This window comes from Callionymus lyra, chromosome 12 (assembly GCF_982586985.1).
Source record: "Callionymus lyra chromosome 12, fCalLyr1.hap1.1, whole genome shotgun sequence".
Lineage (NCBI taxonomy): Eukaryota > Metazoa > Chordata > Actinopteri > Syngnathiformes > Callionymidae > Callionymus > Callionymus lyra.
Genome location: NC_141829.1, coordinates 5,613,723 through 5,632,123, shown reverse-complemented (window position 1 = coordinate 5,632,123; position 18,401 = coordinate 5,613,723). Strand labels below are relative to the sequence as shown.

Here is an 18,401-nt window from a genome sequence, read left to right as displayed (position 1 = left end):
AAACCCGTGTTTTTGTCTCGTCTCGTCGTGAAAACACACACAAAAACCAACCATAGCGCGAAAACCGTCGGTAGTTCATCTCGAATGTTCTACGCTTCACACTCTCTCCGTTTGAAAACATCCATCTCTTGACATCATCTCACAAACTCTGCAGATTTTCCTTTGTTCCTCGTTAGGTCACGACCCTCGAGTTTTTAACCCACAAAAAAACCCACGAAGGTTCCAGAACAAACAAAAAAAAACACCTCGATGTTTTCGCGGGTCCATTCCTGGTGGATCCGCGGACGGTTCTGGTCACAGGCATACTTTTGTTTTGAGTGAACTGTATTGCTGAGCAACCTGGATCTGAGCAATAAACAAAATTTGAAAGATTAAAAAAAAAAAAAAGTTTTGACTTTTTTTTGTTTCCTGACGACTTATAAACATGTTCGACCCTCTGTGAAGCGCGGGGTCAAAGGTCACCTGCGTGTGCATCCATTGTTTAAGGACAATTACACGTCAGAGCTGTGTCTCAAATCACATACTTGTGTACTTCAACTTAGTATTTTTAAGTGCATAAGTGTCTCAATTCTTAGTATGTAAATGTAGTGCTCCATACACACTAAATTGTGACTAAAACACACACAAAACTGAGTATGGATCGATGGACACTTTCTACACTAAACGAATATATATATATATATATATATATATATATATATATATTATATATATATATATTATATATATTATATTATATATATTATATATATATATATACTGTATATGTATATATATATATCTTCATATACTTACAGGTGTATTTTCAGCAGCAATAGGAGGACGACACCTAAATATTTCACCAATATTTCTCATATTTCTTGAAACCAAACGTGCTGCCAGCAGGTGGCGATAGTGTTCCTACAGCTGGTGGAAATCATCGTTAAATAGTAGTAGAAGAAGAAGCTGTCGCGTCATTTCCTGTTAGTGTGTAGCAGCAGAGTTTGATTTGAGACATACTATCTGTGGAGAATTAGTTACTAGTTAGTACGTACACTATCCTGATGATACTAACCAGTGCACTAAGAGAAGTATTTGAGACACGGCTACAGTACATGAAAAGAACTGTGTCGAGACATACCTCTGCCAAGGAGCTCATTTTCACGTGACTTCATAAAAATAATACTATTAACTTCCACGATTTCGAGAAATATAACTTTATTGATTCCTTTGGGGGAAAAAAATACATTTGCTCAAAAACATGTTTTCACCCAAATTGGGATTTGAACCTGCGTCACCATGTCATTTATATATATTAAAAAAACAAACTATTATCAATGTTTCTTTACACTTTCATTACAGTACTTTAACCTGTTTTCACTCATCAAAGTGTCAACAACAACAAACTCCATCAAAGACACAAAATAACTACTTTTGAATGAAATATATGAGAAATATTTCCTTCCAAAAATCATTCTCTTAATCTTTGATTAAAGATTTTCGGGAATTTTCAAGACTCAAAAACATCAACACATTTTGCTTTGACACACAACACTTTGACACACAACACTTTGACACACAACACAGGACAGGTTTAAGGCCTCGGTTGAAAACGCTTCTCACATCAGAGTCGATAATATTCGACGAGGATAAGAAACCTTTAGAAACGATCAGTCTCGACACGACGGAGGTAGAATCTCTGGAGCACCTAAAACAGAGCTCAGCTCTCACCGGGAGAACATTCAGAGTCGTCCAGGTCTGCTGCTTCTCTACTGGACCATCTTCTTCTTCTTCTTCTTCTTCTTCAGTCCGTTCTTGGTCTCCACGTCCAGGTTCAGGCGGCGCCGGCTGTGGCGGCGGATCAGAGCTCCGGGCAGCAGAGCCGCGAGCGCGACGACCAGCAGCTGAAGCAACCTGTCCCAGGAGAACAGGTCGTCCAGAGACGAGACTTCAGACAACATGACGCCCGTCTGGACGCAGATGAAGTTGTAGGGAAGTAGACCTGAGGAGACCAGGAGGTCATTGAGGACCAGAGGTCGACGGGGTCAACGATACAATATACTGTCATAGTGTAGTAACAAGTATATATGTGTAGTATTGTGGAGTACTTGACTCTGGTGTTGTGATAGTGTAGTAACAAGTATATATGTGTAGTATTGTGGAGTACTTGACTCTGGTGTTGTGATAGTGTAGTAACAAGTATATATGTGTAGTATTGTCCAGTACTTGACTCTGGTGTTGTGATAGTGTAGTAACAAGTATATATATGTGTAGTATTGTCCAGTACTTGACTGGTGTTGTGATAGTGTCGTAACAAGTATATATGTGTAGTATTGTCCAGTACTTGACTCTGGTGTTGTGATAGTGTAGTAACAAGTATATATATGTGTAGTATTGTCCAGTACTTGACTGGTGTTGTGATAGTGTCGTAACAAGTATATATGTGTAGTATTGTCCAGTACTTGACTCTGGTGTTGTGATAGTGTAGTAACAAGTATATATGTGTAGTATTGTCCAGTACTTGACTGTGGTGTTGTGATAGTGTAGTAACAAGTATATATGTGTAGTATTGTCCAGTACTTGACTCTGGTGTTGTGATAGTGTAGTTACAAGTATACAGTATATGTGTAGTATTGTGGAGTACTTGATTCTGGTGATGTGATAGTGTAGTAACAAGTATATATGTGTAGTATTGTGGAGTACTATCTCGTCCCCAGTCATCGCCAGGATCTCATTCTTTCTTTAGTAGTGGAGGATGTAACGACTGCTGCCATCTAGTGGCCAGAAGTAAGTTTAAGTAGTAAATCACAACACAAAAATGAACAAACATTGAAAATGGTGCCGTATAATGGCTGATTGTTTGCTTATTTTGTTTTGTTTTTATTCTGTACTGCCACCACAAAAAAATCCCATATTGCTTAATAACACTGGAAATAAAACTTTATTTATTCTTGTATGCTAATTGTAATTGTAAAAGTATATATTATTTTTACTTTATACACTACAGAAATATAAAACCCCAAAGAACTATAGAAACATTTTGATTGAAAAATCTATTCATGCAGTGCTGTTGAATATAGATAAAGTATCGTGAAAGAAGACGTACGATGTTTTATTGTTTCAATATTTCACTTATATATATATATATATATATATATATACTTGTTCAGAAGTAGATAAAAAACCAGCAACAATATAGGTATGTTTCTCAAGTTTCGTTGTGTTCAACTCACCTATGAAGACCGAGCAGAAGAAGAAGGTGATCGGGATGTTGACGATCGGCGCCGACATGTTCAGGAACCAGTTGGGCGTCATCGGGAAGAACCTCAGGAAGAGAAGGAAGAAGAACAAACAATCCCGGTTGTCCTCGACCTGAGAAGAACAGAAGTTCTTGCTTTTAGAACATTTTTATTCATTATAGACTTTGATTTTGGTCAAGAATTGTGTTGAAATACAACGTATCACTTTACAAGGATACGATATATTGTGAAACTGTAGTAACAAATATATATGTGTAGTATTGTCCAGTAATTGACTCTGGTGTTGTGAAAGTGTAGTAACAATTATGTATGTGTAGTATTGTGGAGTACTTGACTCTGGTGTTGTGATAGTGTAGTAACAATTATGTATGTGTAGTATTGTGGAGTACTTGACTCTGGTGTTGTGATAGTGTAGTAACAAGTATATATGTGTAGTATTGTCCAGTCCTTGACTCTGGTGTTGTGATAGTGTAGTAACAAGTATATATGTGGAGTATTGTCCAGTCCTTGACTCTGGTGTTGTGATAGTGTAGTAACAAGTATATATGTGTACTATTGTCCAGTACTTGACTCTGGTGTTGTGATAGTGTAGTAACAATTATGTATGTGTAGTATTGTCCAGTCCTTGACTCTGGTGTTGTGATAGTGTAGTAACAAATATATATGTGTAGTATTGTCCAGTACTTGACTCTGGTGTTGTGATAGTGTAGTAACAATTATGTATGTGTAGTATTGTCCAGTACTTGACTCTGGTGTTGTGATAGTGTAGTAACAAGTATATATGTGTAGTATTGTCCAGTACTTGACTCTGGTGTTGTGATAGTGTAGTAACAAGTATATATGTGTAGTATTGTCCAGTCCTTGACTCTGGTGTTGTGATAGTGTAGTAACAAGTATATATGTGTAGTATTGTCCAGTCCTTGACTCTGGTGTTGTGATAGTGTAGTAACAAGTATATATGTGTAGTATTGTCCAGTACTTGACTCTGGTGTTGTGATAGTGTAGTAACAAGGATATATGTGTACTATTGTCCAGTACTTGACTCTGGTGTTGTGATAGTGTAGTAACAAGTATATATGTGTAGTATTGTCCAGTACTTGACTCTGGTGTTGTGATAGTGTAGTAACAAGTATATATGTGTAGTATTGTCCAGTCCTTGACTCTGGTGTTGTGATAGTGTAGTAACAAGTATATATGTGTAGTATTGTCCAGTCCTTGACTCTGGTGTTGTGATAGTGTAGTAACAAGTATATATGTGTAGTATTGTCCAGTCCTTGACTCTGGTGTTGTGATAGTGTAGTAACAAGTATATATGTGTACTATTGTCCAGTCCTTGACTCTGGTGTTGTGATAGTGTAGTAACAAGTATATATGTGTAGTATTGTCCAGTCCTTGACTCTGGTGTTGTGATAGTGTAGTAACAAGTATATATGTGTACTATTGTCCAGTCCTTGACTCTGGTGTTGTGATAGTAAATAAAAATATTCTTTCACAGCCTTTACTTCTTGTGTTTACCTTCCTCTGCAACATGGACACTTTGTCGGGGAAGAGGTTCTGAATATAGTGTTTTCCAAAGGCCTGCGACAGGAGGTAGCACATGGTGGAGCCCACCGTGGTGAGCGAGCAGGCCAGCAGGAGACCCTCGTACGTCCCGAAGATGGCTCCTGCCAGAATGTTCTGGGAGCAAGAAGACGATTCGTCACGATGGTCGTTATGATGACAAATGTTTTGGTGTCTCACCAGGAAGGAGGATCCTGGGATGGCGAAGGACTGTTTGTAGAGGTACGCGCTGCAGAAGAGCAGCAGGACGTATCCGGTGTGTTCCGTCTTGTAGAACTGCAGCAGAACCGACAACTGTCTCAGCTCGTCCAGGTCCGACGGGAACTTGAGCCTGAGACCAAATACAGTCCAGATTTAAACTACAATCATGTTGACATCATCTCCATTCGTGGCTCGACGTGAACAGATACAATGTTTTGACTCATCATTTACTTTTGAAAGAGATTTAAAGACATTTTGACAAATATCTTGAAGAATTATCAGTTAAACAAAAGCTATAAATTGTTCATATGACCACATGGATCTACTGACTCCTTTAAGAAACATCTTAAGACGTTTTTATTTGTTCAGGCTTTTCCTTGATTTTCTGGAACTCCTGTGTTGTTCTCAGTATTATCTTGATCTTTAAAATATATACTTTATTGAATATTGTTTTGATTGTTTAAGCGCTTTGTGACCCTGGTCTGGAAAAGCACTATACAAATAAAAAGTACTTACTTACTTACATTATTATGATATATTGTTTCGTCTCATCATGAGTGACTGTTTCAAAGAGGGTTTGGGATTATTTTGACTCATATTTTACTACAGTTAAAGAAATGTATAACAAACTTTGTTGTAAAAGACAAAAAATATATCATTTTGGTTAAAAAATAATCTTCTGTTTCGTGTGTCTAATCTTATAGCTGTTCATTGGTTGATCTACACATATTTTGAACTAAAAAAGAAGTCGCTGCTTCAGAATATATACAATATTTTAAAGAAAAAAAAAGTCACAACAATGACATTAGCTTAAGCTAACAACAACAACAACAACAACAACAACAACAACAAACAGACCTGATTGGCTCCTCAGTCTCTTCTTCTTTCCCCGCATTGTTCGAGTCCGATGTTCGGTTCGAGTGTTTGGAAGGACCCGGAGGTAAGTACAGCGACAGGTAATACAGGTAAAGACTGGCGGCGGTGATCACAGAGATCAACCCGACGAGAGAACGCATTGTTGATGTTTCTTCACCTGCGTGACGACAGCAGGAAGTGCAGCCGCTCCAGCAGAGTGACGTCACTTCCCTCGGCAACAGTACCGGGTTATTATTATTTTATTATTCACGTGTTTTGAAAAATAAAATACATGCCATGACTCAAATTACTGCTAAGATATTTAACAGATTTATTTTAATATTTTATATTCGTCGTTATTATTTTTTAGTTAAAGTTTTGTTTAAAGAAAGTGGAATTCTATCTTATAGATCCATCTCAATTTATTATCCCAAAAATGTCCTTATTAATCAATATGTAACTATACTTTTAGTTAACTCTTAATAAAAAATTGTCTAGCGGGTTGTTTTTTATTTATTTATTTCCGATAAAAGTTGTTTTTTTTCTCCGGTATTAAACAAATGGTGGTCCAAAAAACAAATGAACAAACTTTAATGTGCATTCTTATGCAGGAAAAATAAATATATAAATATATATCTTTAACAGGATCACAATTATTTACACTTGGTTACTCCACGCCGGTAGAGGCCGCTGTCCTAGAAGGATACACACGTTATGTACCGACAAAGAAGACGCGGCCACGCCCCCCTGGCAGAGCTGTCACTCAGGAACCAAAGTTCAACTCTTCGCGTTTACTTTTGACTTTTCTCTCTTATTTGTCGAAACTATGGCGCATTTGTCACATATTTCTAAATCTGTGGGTTTAATAACTTTGCAAAACCCGCCGGTCAATGCACTGAGGTGAGTTTAAACTATTTACGTACATTTACATATATATTTAAATTGTACTGTTTTGTTGATCATTTCTGCACATTTTCTCATAGAAAATCATTAGAGAGTTAAAAAGATAATAAAGTTTGGTGTTTATATCGTTCGTGTTTCATAATAGTAGGAGTTTGACCCTCAATCCTTCCAACAAAACCCTGTTAATGTTTAATTGTCTGTAAATCTTTATCAAGTTAAATTAAAGTCAAACTATTGTTTGTCGTGACGATCATGCAGTTTTTTATAGAGTTTCTGCTCCTCAGGAGGTTTTCTTTGCTGATGTCTCGACAAACAAAACTGCTGAACTTTGTGTTTTTAAAATAAATAACTTCAGTTTTGAACATGTGTTTAAAAGAAATGTATTTGTGTTTAAATGTGTTTTCGTACAGTGCAGCCGTGAGGCAGGGGGTCGTGGACACGGTGCAGCGAGCGCTCAGTGACCCCAACATCAAGTCTGTCGTCATCTGTGGACAAAATGGAATATTTTGTGGAGGTGAGAACATTTTTTACTATTTATAGAACCATCTGAATTAGATTTTAATGTTGAAAGAACAGAACTTAAGTAATACATCTATAGTCCCTAACCCCTGGTTAACAGTGACAATAATACACTGTACTTGGATGACAATAAATCAATATTTCTACAGCAAAAATACATGAAACTTTGTTCACTTATACTTAAAAACCTGTTTCACATGAAAATGAATTCAGATCTTTGTCAACTATTGAGTTTTTTTTTAATAGGAATTCAAATATATTGTGCTTGAATAACGGTGAAATCTATACAGTGTACTAAATTGACAATAAATCAATATTTCTTCAGCAAAAATACATGAAACTTTGTTCACTTATACTTCAAAACCTGCTAAACATGAAAATGAAGTCAGATCTTTGTCAACTATTAAGGTTTTTTTTTTAAATAAATAATATATATTATGCTTGATTAACATTGACAATAATTAATAAACAAAAAAGTTCTTCAATCGAAAATACAATTTACAAATAAACTTGCTTTAATCAAGAAAAACTAATTAAATCATAACAAATGATTGTTTAAATAAAAAAACAAACATGTTTAATAGAAAAAAAGTTGCTTCCATCAACAAAAATATTAAAAAAAAAAAAGGTTTTGAAAACTTGTCGCTCAATTCTGTGTGTGTGTGTGTGTGTGTTTGTGTTTGTGTTTGTGTGTGTGTGTGTGTGTGTGTGTGTGTGTGTGTGTGTGTGTGTGTGTGTGAGAAACAAAATGAATTCTGGACGATCAACAGTAAATAATAATAATATAAGAAATACATGACAAAAGTTTAGTTTATTCTTCACAAGTAAAATATATATTTTTGATTGAAGTACCTCGAAACAAAACTCCCTCCATATCTGTGGATATGAAGCTGACGGTGCAGAAAAGGTCGTGGACCCGATTGAAACCAGGATGTGTGTCACGGGTTCATCGGCCTCTAGAGGAAGAAGTTAAAAGCGACTCTGACCTAAGAAAACCTTTTTTTAAACGTTAATATTGTTGGGGTCACAGGCGCTGACATCGGGGCGTTCAGCAAACCCATGACGGGTCCCGCTCTGATCCCCATGATCCACGCCATCGAGGCCTCGTCCAAGCCCGTGGTGGCGGCCATCGAGGGCGTGGCTCTGGGCGGAGGACTGGAGGTGGCGCTCGGCTGCCACTATCGCATCACGCACTCCAAGGTGGGTTCAAAACAAACTAGACTGGTTCTGTGGAGGTTTCTTCAAACTCTCTTCATGTCTTTGTTATAAAGGCCAAACTGGGTCTTCCAGAGGTCACGCTGGGGTTACTCCCGGCTGCCACAGGATCCCAGAGACTCCCGAGACTCATCGGCGTCCCGGCCGCCCTGGACCTCATCACCACAGGTACGAGATCAGATCCAGATGACAGTTTTTGTCTTTGTTTGCTTTAGAACTGGTTAGTGTTTGTGTTTAATTTGATTATTATATAAAGAGGAAAAAAACGGTTGTAATTTAAAAATGAAGGGACTTGATTGGATTTAAAAAACATTATTTTTGTGTTTTAGTCGCTCGTGTTTACTTTGTTTTTATTTTTTGTTTAAACTACGATTCAAATATATTCATTTTAATTGATCTCTGTCAATCGATGGATAACAGCAAGAACATCAAAATTACTTTTTAAAATAGTTATAGAACTCGATTTTGATTAAAAAGTGAATTCAATTGACTTTCCCAGATTAACTTCTTTCGCGCAAAATGATATGTAGTTCACATTTACTCCACAAGGGGTCAGTGTTCATCATTGAAACTATTGGATACGTTTTACTTTCGCTATTTTATAACGTTTAAAATATGTAAACTGTGTTGTTATTTTTCCTTTGATTTTATTTCGTTTTGCTGTTAGCGTGAGCCTCAAAGTCAACTCTAAACTCGGGCAAACAAGCAAAAATAAATAAAACAAAAATAGGAAAAAGGATAAATAACTGTTACTCTCTTAGTTTTCTATGATTTTGAGTGTTTACACATTAACATGAACATAAATGCAACAGATCTTAGAAAAACATCTTACTGATGAAATGTTCACATTTAAAAGTGATTTTACAAAAATAATTTAATATCTTCAAGTAAAGTCACATTTACACACTTGATTAAAATTCAAATAACCATGTACCGTATATTTATATATTATATTATTATATTATTATTATAACTTTGTTTAATTTGTTTAAGTTTCCCCTTTATTTGTATTTTAATATTAACTACTACATTAATCAATTGATTACATTTTTTTGTCGCAAAGTTCCTTGTAGTACATCGTTTGGTCCACAGGGGGTCAGTGTTGATCACGGAAACTATTGGAAACGTTTGACGTTGATAATTGTCAAAAGTTATTTTTATTTTAATCTTATTTTTTTGTATGTTCTTTTGAACTCTGTTAGTGTTACAGCCTTAAAATAAACTCAACTTAAACGATGGCAAACGAGCCAAAATAAATAAATAAACAAACAAAAACCTAAAGACTATACAGTGTTTTTCAAAAATGACTTGTTAAGAAAAACACTTTTCTTAAATTAAAACTATTTTACTGCAGTTAATTATGGAATTAACTGATTGAATATTTACATTTAATTCATATTAATCATTTTAAAAATAAGAAGACAAACTTTGATTGTGTGATTCATTTTGTTAAGTCATATTTACTGTCCATTTTTCCTCCGAATCTCGACGGTTTGAAGCTTGACGTGTCACTTCCTGTCAGGACGCCACATCACGGCGGCCGAGGCGCTGAAGCTGGGGATCGTGGACCAGGTGACGGACGGGAGCGTCGTGGACGCGGCCGTGAGGTTCGCCCGGAGCGTGGAAGGTGAGCGGAGATTGTTGTCGGTGAAAAGTCACGTCGATCACGGTTAGAAGGACTTGGAGTCCAGAAGGAGACGCCGTCACCGCAGGAAGTGAAAGAAGTGAAAACGGGGTCACAGAGAACATCAATGTTTCATGGCTTCAGTCACATGTGCTGTGATGTCTTCACGGCTGAGCCTGGATTATTCAAGGACCAGGAAAGAGACGAACGCGTCGAGAATAAAGCAACGAGAACCTTCTCAGTCTTACTTTGATAAGAATATATTTTTTAGTCACTAAAAATACTCCATGAAGATCATTAATAACTTGAATCTGTTGATACGTGTCATGATACGATATATTGTGTTGTGATAGTGTAGTAACAAGTATATATGTGTAGTATTGTCCAGTACTTGACTCTAGTGTTGTGATAGTGTAGTAACAAGTATATATGAGTAGTATTGTCCAGTACTTGACTCTGGTGTTGTGATAGTGTAGTAACAAGTATATATGTGTAGTATTGTCCAGTACTTGACTCTAGTGTTGTGATAGTGTAGTAACAAGTATATATGAGTAGTATTGTCCAGTACTTGACTCTGGTGTTGTGATAGTGTAGTAACAAGGATATATGTGTAGTATTGTCCAGTACTTGACTCTGGTGTTGTGATAGTGTAGTAACAAGTATATATGTGTAGTATTGTCCAGTACTTGACTCTGGTGTTGTGATAGTGTAGTAACAAGTATATATGTGTAGTATTGTCCAGTACTTGACTCTGGTGTTGTGATAGTGTAGTAACAAGTATATATGTGTAGTATTGTCCAGTACTTGACTCTGGTGTTGTGATAGTGTAGTAACAAGTATATATGTGTAGTATTGTCCAGTTCTTGACTCTGGTGTTGTGATAGTGTAGTAACAAGTATATATGTGTAGTATTGTCCAGTACTTGACTCTGGTGTTGTAGTATTTACAGACCACATGACTCTTGACAAAGTCGTAAATGCTTTCATTTGTTTTTAAATGAAAATATGTCCAAACATCAGCTTTAAAAGCTACTGGAGTCACTGTATCCTCTCGTCCTCAGTCATCACTGTATCGTCTCGTCCTGGTTTTTATATCCTTTAGCTATGGAGGAGGCAATGACTGCTGCCATCTAGTGGCCAGAAGTTAAATTGCAACACAAAAATGAAAAAACGCTGCGAATATTTGTTATATTTATATATAATTGTAAATTTAAACCAATTCAATTATTTCACACACAAATAATTGATATACAAACCATAAAATATTTATTTTGAAAATGAAAGTCAGTGCTGTTAAATATCTAAACAGTATCATGGAAAAGAAATACCAATATATTGGCGCCAGAGGACGTAATGACTGCTGCCCTATAGTGGCCAGAGGTTAAATTGCAACACAAAAATAAACAAATGCTGTTAATTGTAAATTAAAAATATATACAGTATATATTTTATTAACACTTTATTGAAATGTAAACCATAAAATGAGTGATAAAAAAGATTTAAAATCCCAAAAAAGAAAATGGATTCACTGCTGATGAATTTATTGATCGTACCTTTTTATACTGAATAAAATAAACAAAACTATTGATCTCATTGATAAATGAACAACAACAACAACAACAGCAACAACAACAACAACATTAGATCTATACATGACTATCTGAAGCTCATTTTTTAACTTGGAATAGAAAAATGGACAGCTAAATTTCATTTAACCTTTGTGCTATCTCTGGGTCAAAGTGACCCGGACACTACAAGAGATACTACAAACACGTTGGTTTTTCGGGGCCTCCGGGTCACTTTGACCCTAAAATAACACATAAAGTGTCAAATCAAAAGCAGAGTTATCTAAAGACACTTGACAGTTTAATTAAAAACTTCATAATAGACAAACATGTCAATCACAATGAGTGACAGTTGGGCCTTTGACGGGCAGAAACCTCGAGCAAAACCAGACTTGGTGTGGACAGTCTTCTGCTGGGACCGTAGATAAAATACGCCAAAAGGATTTGTCGTCGCTTTTCCATGGAAGTATATCACTGTCGTCAGATATTGAATGGTGATATATAACGTATATCTCTGGGTCAAGGTGACCCGGAGGCCTGAAATTAAATGTGTTTGTAGTATCCCTTTTCGCTGTCTCTGGGTCAAGGTGAATGACCTCAGACCAGAGACGACACAAGGAATACGACAAAGACTTTTGTTTTGGAGCCTTCGGGTCACCTTGACCCAGAGATAACACAACTGTTGTTTTTTTTTTTAAAATGTTTCTTAAGCATTTGATTGTTTTATTGAATTTAAATCTTTTTTCAAAAATTGTAAAAATATTTTCGGAATTATTTTTTTTTCATAGAGTTTTATTTTCTTGTTCCAATAATTCCAAAATAAATATTTTAAAATGAGTATTCTTTTAAATTCAATATAAAAATGTTGGTAATATAGTTCCAGACATAACCAATGGAGGACCGAGATACTTTCTACGTCGTCACATGATCGCCTCGCGTCGCCTGATTGGCCGAAGCTCTTTTGGTATCGTCTGAAACTATTATTACATTTTTATATTAAGTTTAAACGCTTTGAATTAAGATATAAAAAAAAATACTTGAACATTTTCTTTGTTTTTTCAAGTCAATTATTAAAAAACATATAAACCTTTCAATCGCATATTATTACTTTTATTTATTTAAACAAATGAATGCTTTAAAAACAGTTGAATAAAGTAAAGTTTGAACATTTGCAGCATTAAATATTCCGACGACACTGATGTTTCATCAAAAAGTCTTGTTTGTTTTGATGGATTTTATTTTAAATGTCAAACAACTTTCGTCGACCAGTTCTCTGGTCATGTGACCGACGTCCTGGCGTTTTTTTCCTCGCCACTCGTCTGAGTTTTTGGTTGTCGTCGGAGTCGGGAGTCGATTGACGGAAGGTTGGCGACGGCGTCACGAACGTCCGTCTCTGTCCAGATTAACTTCCACGGATCCAACATCTGTCGCCACATCTGTCGGGCGAGAGCGTCGCACAAATCCAGCTCCATTTAGAGATTATCGCGGCGACTCCGGCGTCTCGGGATCATCTCCCGTCACGACGCCTGGCGTCCACTCGGGCCGACCTGCTGTCGTTGCTTCCTCGGCGTCTGCGGCGCCGTCTTAGCTCGGGATCCCGAGGACAAGGTGGCGACTCGGTATCACGTTTAATCACCGTCGCCTTAATCCCGGGGCCACGCTGACCCAGATTGCGCGGCTCGGGAGGCGGAATCATCCGCAGGATCCCGGCGCGTCATCCAGTCCGACGTGACCTTCGGACGCTTCGGGTCGAAGAGAACGAACGCCGGTTTTCACGCCGGTGTCGTCGTTTGAACGTAGAAAGAAACGCCGTCTCGCGTTGACTTGAGTTTTTCCAACGTTTTCCATAATAAATAAACGACAAAACCTTCTTTAAACAATCATTCGTTGAGACTTGAGTGGAAACTCTAGTTCTGACCTTTGACCCTTTAACACAAATAAAGTTTGACCCGACGCAAACAAATATTTGAAGAAGTAATGTCAGTCTTAACTTTTTTTTAAATGACATTTAAACTGTTTATTTTATTTAAATCTTCCTTGAAAGCGAAACATCAAATGTATAATTTCGTAGTAATTGTATTTGCTATTGATCTATCGAAGATCTGTTTAACCGTCAACACTAGAGGGCGCTGTGTGTTTCGATAGCTATGTTGCTGATCTGGTTATGTTCTCTGTGGGGAGACTAGAATGACCTGAAGGATGACAAGGACAAGTGGAGATCAGGTCGAAGATAAACAGAAGGGATGCTTGAGAGGCTTATATGGGAGTGTGTTGGTAAGAACCTCGTGATTTAGTACATTTCTATATATTGCGATACAGTAGTAACAAGTATATATGTGTAGTATTGTCCAGTACTTGACTCTGGTGTTGTGATAGTGTAGTAACAAGTATATATGTGTAGTATTGTCCAGTACTTGACTCTGGTGTTGTGATAGTGTAGTAACAAGTATATATGTGTAGTATTGTCTAGTACTTGACTCTGGTGTTGTGATAGTGTAGTAACAAGTATATATGTGTAGTATTGTCCAGTAATTGACTCTGGTGTTGTGATAGTGTAGTAACAAGTATATATGTGTAGTATTGTCTAGTACTTGACTCTGGTGTTGTGATAGTGTAGTAACAAGTATATATGTGTAGTATTGTCGAGTACTTGACTCTGGTGTTGTGATAGTGTAGTAACAAGTATATATGTGTAGTATTGTCCAGTACTTGACTCTGGTGTTGTGATAGTGTAGTAACAAGTATATATGTGTAGTATTGTCCAGTACTTGACTCTGGTGTTGTGATAGTGTAGTAACAAGTATATATGTGTAGTATTGTCCAGTACTTGACTCTGGTGTTGTGATAGTGTAGTAACAAGTATATATGTGTAGTATTGTCTAGTACTTGACTCTGGTGTTGTGATAGTGTAGTAACAAGTATATATGTGTAGTATTGTCGAGTACTTGACTCTGGTGTTGTAGTATTTACAGACCACATGACTCTTTACGAAGTCGTAACTGCTTTCATTTGTTTTCAAAGCAAAATATGTCCAAATATCATCTTTAAAAGCTGCTGGAGTCACTGTATCCTCTCGTCCTCAGTCATAGTAGGGATCTCGCGATATTTTATTGTTCATTTAGATGCGGAGGACGTAACGACTGCTGGCATCTAGTGGTCGGAAGTTTAGTTGCCACACAAAAATGAACAAACGCTGTGTATATTTGAATGTCAATCGTTAATAAAAAAAAAAAACACGCTTTATTGAAATATAAACAAAAAAAGAACTGCAATAAAATTAAAACGTTATTTAAAAATAAAAAAGCACACACACACACACTCACACTCACACTCACACTCACACTCACACACTACACAACGACAGACTAAACCGTGGTTATCTCTAACTCACCTTCTTGTTTCAGGTAAACCCCTCCAGGAGCGTCGCATCTGCAACATGGCGTGCCCGCCACACCCCGACCTGCGCGGCCTCTTCGAGGAGGTCATGCAGAAGGTGCGGCGGAGGTCGCGCGGCGCCATCGCCCCGGTGGCGTGCGTGCAGGCGGTGCGCGCCGCCACCACCGCCACCTCCTACCAGGACGGCCTGAAGAGGGAGAGCGAGCTGATGATGACCCTCATGACCTCCGGCCAGTCCCGCGCCCTGCAGTACGCCTTCTTCGCCCAGAGGACGGCGGGCAAGTGGAGCACGCCCAACGGGGCGCGCTGGGACACGACCACACCCAGAGCTGTGGGACGAGTGGCCGTCATCGGTGAGAATATCATCAGATGTGTATTTAAATATAAGTAAAACACAAGTTAATACATTTAAAAAATTGACTTTTTCTGTGGTGTTGTGATAGTGTAGTAACACATATATATGTGTAGTATTGTCCAGTACTTGACTCTGGGGTTGTGATAGTGTAGTAACAAGTATATATGTGTAGTATTGTCCAGTACTTGACTCTGGTGTTGTGATAGTGTAGTAACAAGTATATATGTGTAGTATTGTCCAGTACTTGACTCTGGGGTTGTGATAGTGTAGTAACAAGTATATATGTGTAGTATTGTCCAGTACTTGACTCTGGTGTTGTGATAGTGTAGTAACAAGTATATATGTGTAGTATTGTCCAGTACTTGACTCTGGTGTTGTGATAGTGTAGTAACAAGTATATATGTGTAGTATTGTCCAGTACTTGACTCTGGGGTTGTGATAGTGTAGTAACAAGTATATATGTGTAGTATTGTCCAGTACTTGACTCTGGGGTTGTGATAGTGTAGTAACAAGTATATATGTGTAGTATTGTCCAGTACTTGACTCTGGGGTTGTGATAGTGTAGTAACAAGTAAATATGTGTAGTATTGTCCAGTACTTGACTCTGGTGTTGTGATAGTGTAGTAACAAGTAAATATGTGTAGTATTGTCCAGTACTTGACTCTGGTGTTGTGATAGTGTAGTAACAAGGATATATGTGTAGTATTGTCCAGTACTTGACTCTGGGGTTGTGATAGTGTAGTAACAAGTAAATATGTGTAGTATTGTCCAGTACTTGACTCTGGGGTTGTGATAGTGTAGTAACAAGTAAATATGTGTAGTATTGTCCAGTACTTGACTCTGGTGTTGTGATAGTGTAGTAACAAGTATATATGTGTAGTATTGTCCAGTACTTGACTCTGGTGTTGTGATAGTGTAGTAACAAGTATATATGTGTAGTATTGTCCAGTACTTGACTCTGGTGTTGTGATAGTGTAGTAACAAGTATATATGTGTAGTATTGTCCAGTACTTGACTCTGGTGTTGTGATAGTGTACTAACAAGTATATATGTGTAGTAGTTTATTCAGTGAAAATATATATTTTAAATATAACAAACGTCTCCTCGAAGGTCTCGGGACGATGGGACGAGGCATCGCCGTCTCCTTGGCTCAGGCCGGAATCCCCGTGGTTGCCGTGGAGATGGAGGAGAAGCCGCTGGCGGCGGCGAAGCGGGCGATCACGGGGACGCTGGAGCGCGGCGCCCAGAGGCGAGGAGTCGCCGCCCCGCTGGACCTGATCTCCTACGGCGTGGACCTGAGGGCGGCGGCGGACGCGGACCTGGTCATCGAGGCCGTGTTCGAGGACATGGACCTGAAGAAGCAGGTCTTCCGGCGGCTGGCGGACGTCTGCGGTCCGGGGACCCTGCTGTGCAGCAACACCTCCAGCCTGGACGTGGACCAGCTCGCCGCTCAGACCCGGAGTCCGGAGCTGGTGGTCGGGATGCACTTCTTCTCGCCGGCGCACGTCATGAAGCTGCTGGAGGTGATCCACGGCACCCGCTCCTCGCCCGAGGCCGTGGCCACCGCCATGCATCTTGGGAAGAGGATGGGGAAGGTCTGCGTGGCGGTCGGGAACTGCTGGGGGTTCGTGGGGAACCGGATGCTGCAGCCGTACAAGGACAACTCTTACTTCCTGGTGGAGGAGGGAGCGGCGCCGGAGGAGGTGGACCGGGCCCTGGAGGAGTTCGGCTTCGCCATGGGGGCCTTCAGGATGAGCGACCTCGCCGGGCTGGACGTGGGCTGGAGGGTCAGGATGGGGAAGGGTCTGGTGAGACGGAGTCCCTCGGAGCCAGAAACGAGATCCAGGCGGGGCAGGAGGTACAGTCCGCTGGGGGACCTGCTCTGCGAGGAGGGGAGGTTCGGTCAGAAAACCGGGCTCGGGTGGTACCGCTACGAGTCCGGGAGCCGGGAGGCCGTCCCCGACCCGTGGGTGCGGCGGTTCCTGGAGGACTACAGGCTCCGCCACGGCCTGGTCGCGCGCCGCGTGGACCACCAGGAGGTCCTGGAGCGCTGCCTCTACACCATGATCAACGAGGGCTTCCGGATCCTGGACGAGGGGGTCGCGGCCGGACCCGAGGACATCGACGTCATCTACCTGTTCGGGTACGGCTGGCCCAGACACCGCGGGGGTCCCATGTTCTACGCCCACACGGTGGGGCTGGCCAGGGTGGCGGAGCGGCTGGACCACCACCAGGGCCTGAACCCCGACGTCCCCGGCCTGGAGCCGTGTCGCCTGCTGAGGCAGCTGGTGGCCCGAGGGAGTCCACACATCAACACCTGGAGGGACGTGATCCGGCAGGTCCGGAGTCAGCTGTGAGACCTCCTCCTCGCCTACATGGAACCAAAGACACATTATGTGAACCCGGGACCAAATCCACGACCGGAGAGACCAGCATAACCAGGCAGTACGGTGGCCTGTCTGGTCCAAACCAAGTCTCTTCAGCGTCTTCTGTGCTTTGATTACTCGACACACGGATCTGAACTTGAAACAATGAAATGAAAGAATGTTCAAGAGATTGAATTCAGTCGTTATCAAATAAATATCTTTATGACACGAGTTTTTTACGTTTTTTTATTCGTCTCGCCTGCAGTTCATACTAAACTCTGCAGCCAGAATTCTGAGCCGCTCTAGTAGAAGAACTCACATTTCTCCTTCAAACTCTTCACTGGCTGCTCTAGTAGAAGAACTCACATTTCTCCTTCAAACTCTTCACTGGCTGCTCTAGTAGAAGAACTCACATTTCTCCTTCAAACTCTTCACTGGCCGCTCTAGTAGAAGAACTCACATTTCTCCTTCAAACTCTTCACTGGCCGCTCTAGTAGAAGAACTCACATTTCTCCTTCAAACTCTTCACTGGCCGCTCTAGTAGAAGAACTCACATTTCTCCTTCAAACTCTTCACTGGCTGCTCTAGTAGAAGAACTCACATT

The 18,401-nt window shown here is 39.6% G+C and overlaps 2 protein-coding genes across 2 annotated transcripts; one reads left to right on the top strand and one right to left on the bottom strand.

The window, feature by feature from the left end:
• Positions 1 to 1,214: 1,214 nt before the first annotated feature.
• Positions 1,215 to 6,032, bottom strand: tmem41aa (transmembrane protein 41aa). The gene is made up of 5 exons (XM_087804438.1): positions 5,859 to 6,032; positions 4,980 to 5,130; positions 4,755 to 4,916; positions 3,213 to 3,351; positions 1,215 to 1,981 (listed from the first exon to the last, which is right to left on the bottom strand). Exons 1-5 carry the CDS (start codon positions 6,014 to 6,016, stop codon positions 1,749 to 1,751), a joined length of 843 nt encoding a protein of 280 aa, XP_087660564.1. The 5' UTR covers positions 6,017 to 6,032; the 3' UTR covers positions 1,215 to 1,748.
• A 583-nt stretch (positions 6,033 to 6,615) lies between these two features.
• Positions 6,616 to 17,923, top strand: ehhadh (enoyl-CoA, hydratase/3-hydroxyacyl CoA dehydrogenase). Its single transcript, XM_087804678.1, has 7 exons — positions 6,616 to 6,755; positions 7,169 to 7,272; positions 8,308 to 8,477; positions 8,549 to 8,660; positions 10,015 to 10,119; positions 15,085 to 15,429; positions 16,542 to 17,923. The coding sequence occupies exons 1-7, from the start codon at positions 6,682 to 6,684 to the stop codon at positions 17,786 to 17,788; spliced, it is 2,157 nt and encodes a 718-aa protein (XP_087660804.1). The 5' UTR covers positions 6,616 to 6,681; the 3' UTR covers positions 17,789 to 17,923.
• The last annotated feature ends 478 nt before the right edge of the window (positions 17,924 to 18,401 follow it).

Bases quoted from the DNA above. Each gene is read 5' to 3' on its own strand.
- tmem41aa (XM_087804438.1), bottom strand. From the start codon at position 6,016: ATGCGTTCTCTCGTCGGGTTGATCTCTGTGATCACCGCCGCCAGTCTT. The intron at 5,131-5,858 runs GTCTGTTTGTTG...ATTTGGTCTCAG, and splicing joins GAGACTGAGGAGCCAATCAG to GCTCAAGTTCCCGTCGGACC. The intron at 3,352-4,754 runs GTAAACACAAGA...TGTTCTTCTCAG, and splicing joins TGTCCATGTTGCAGAGGAAG to GTCGAGGACAACCGGGATTG.
- ehhadh (XM_087804678.1), top strand. From the start codon at position 6,682: ATGGCGCATTTGTCACATATTTCTAAATCTGTGGGTTTAATAACTTTG. The intron at 7,273-8,307 runs GTGAGAACATTT...TTGGGGTCACAG, and splicing joins AAATGGAATATTTTGTGGAG to GCGCTGACATCGGGGCGTTC. The intron at 10,120-15,084 runs GTGAGCGGAGAT...TTCTTGTTTCAG, and splicing joins GTTCGCCCGGAGCGTGGAAG to GTAAACCCCTCCAGGAGCGT.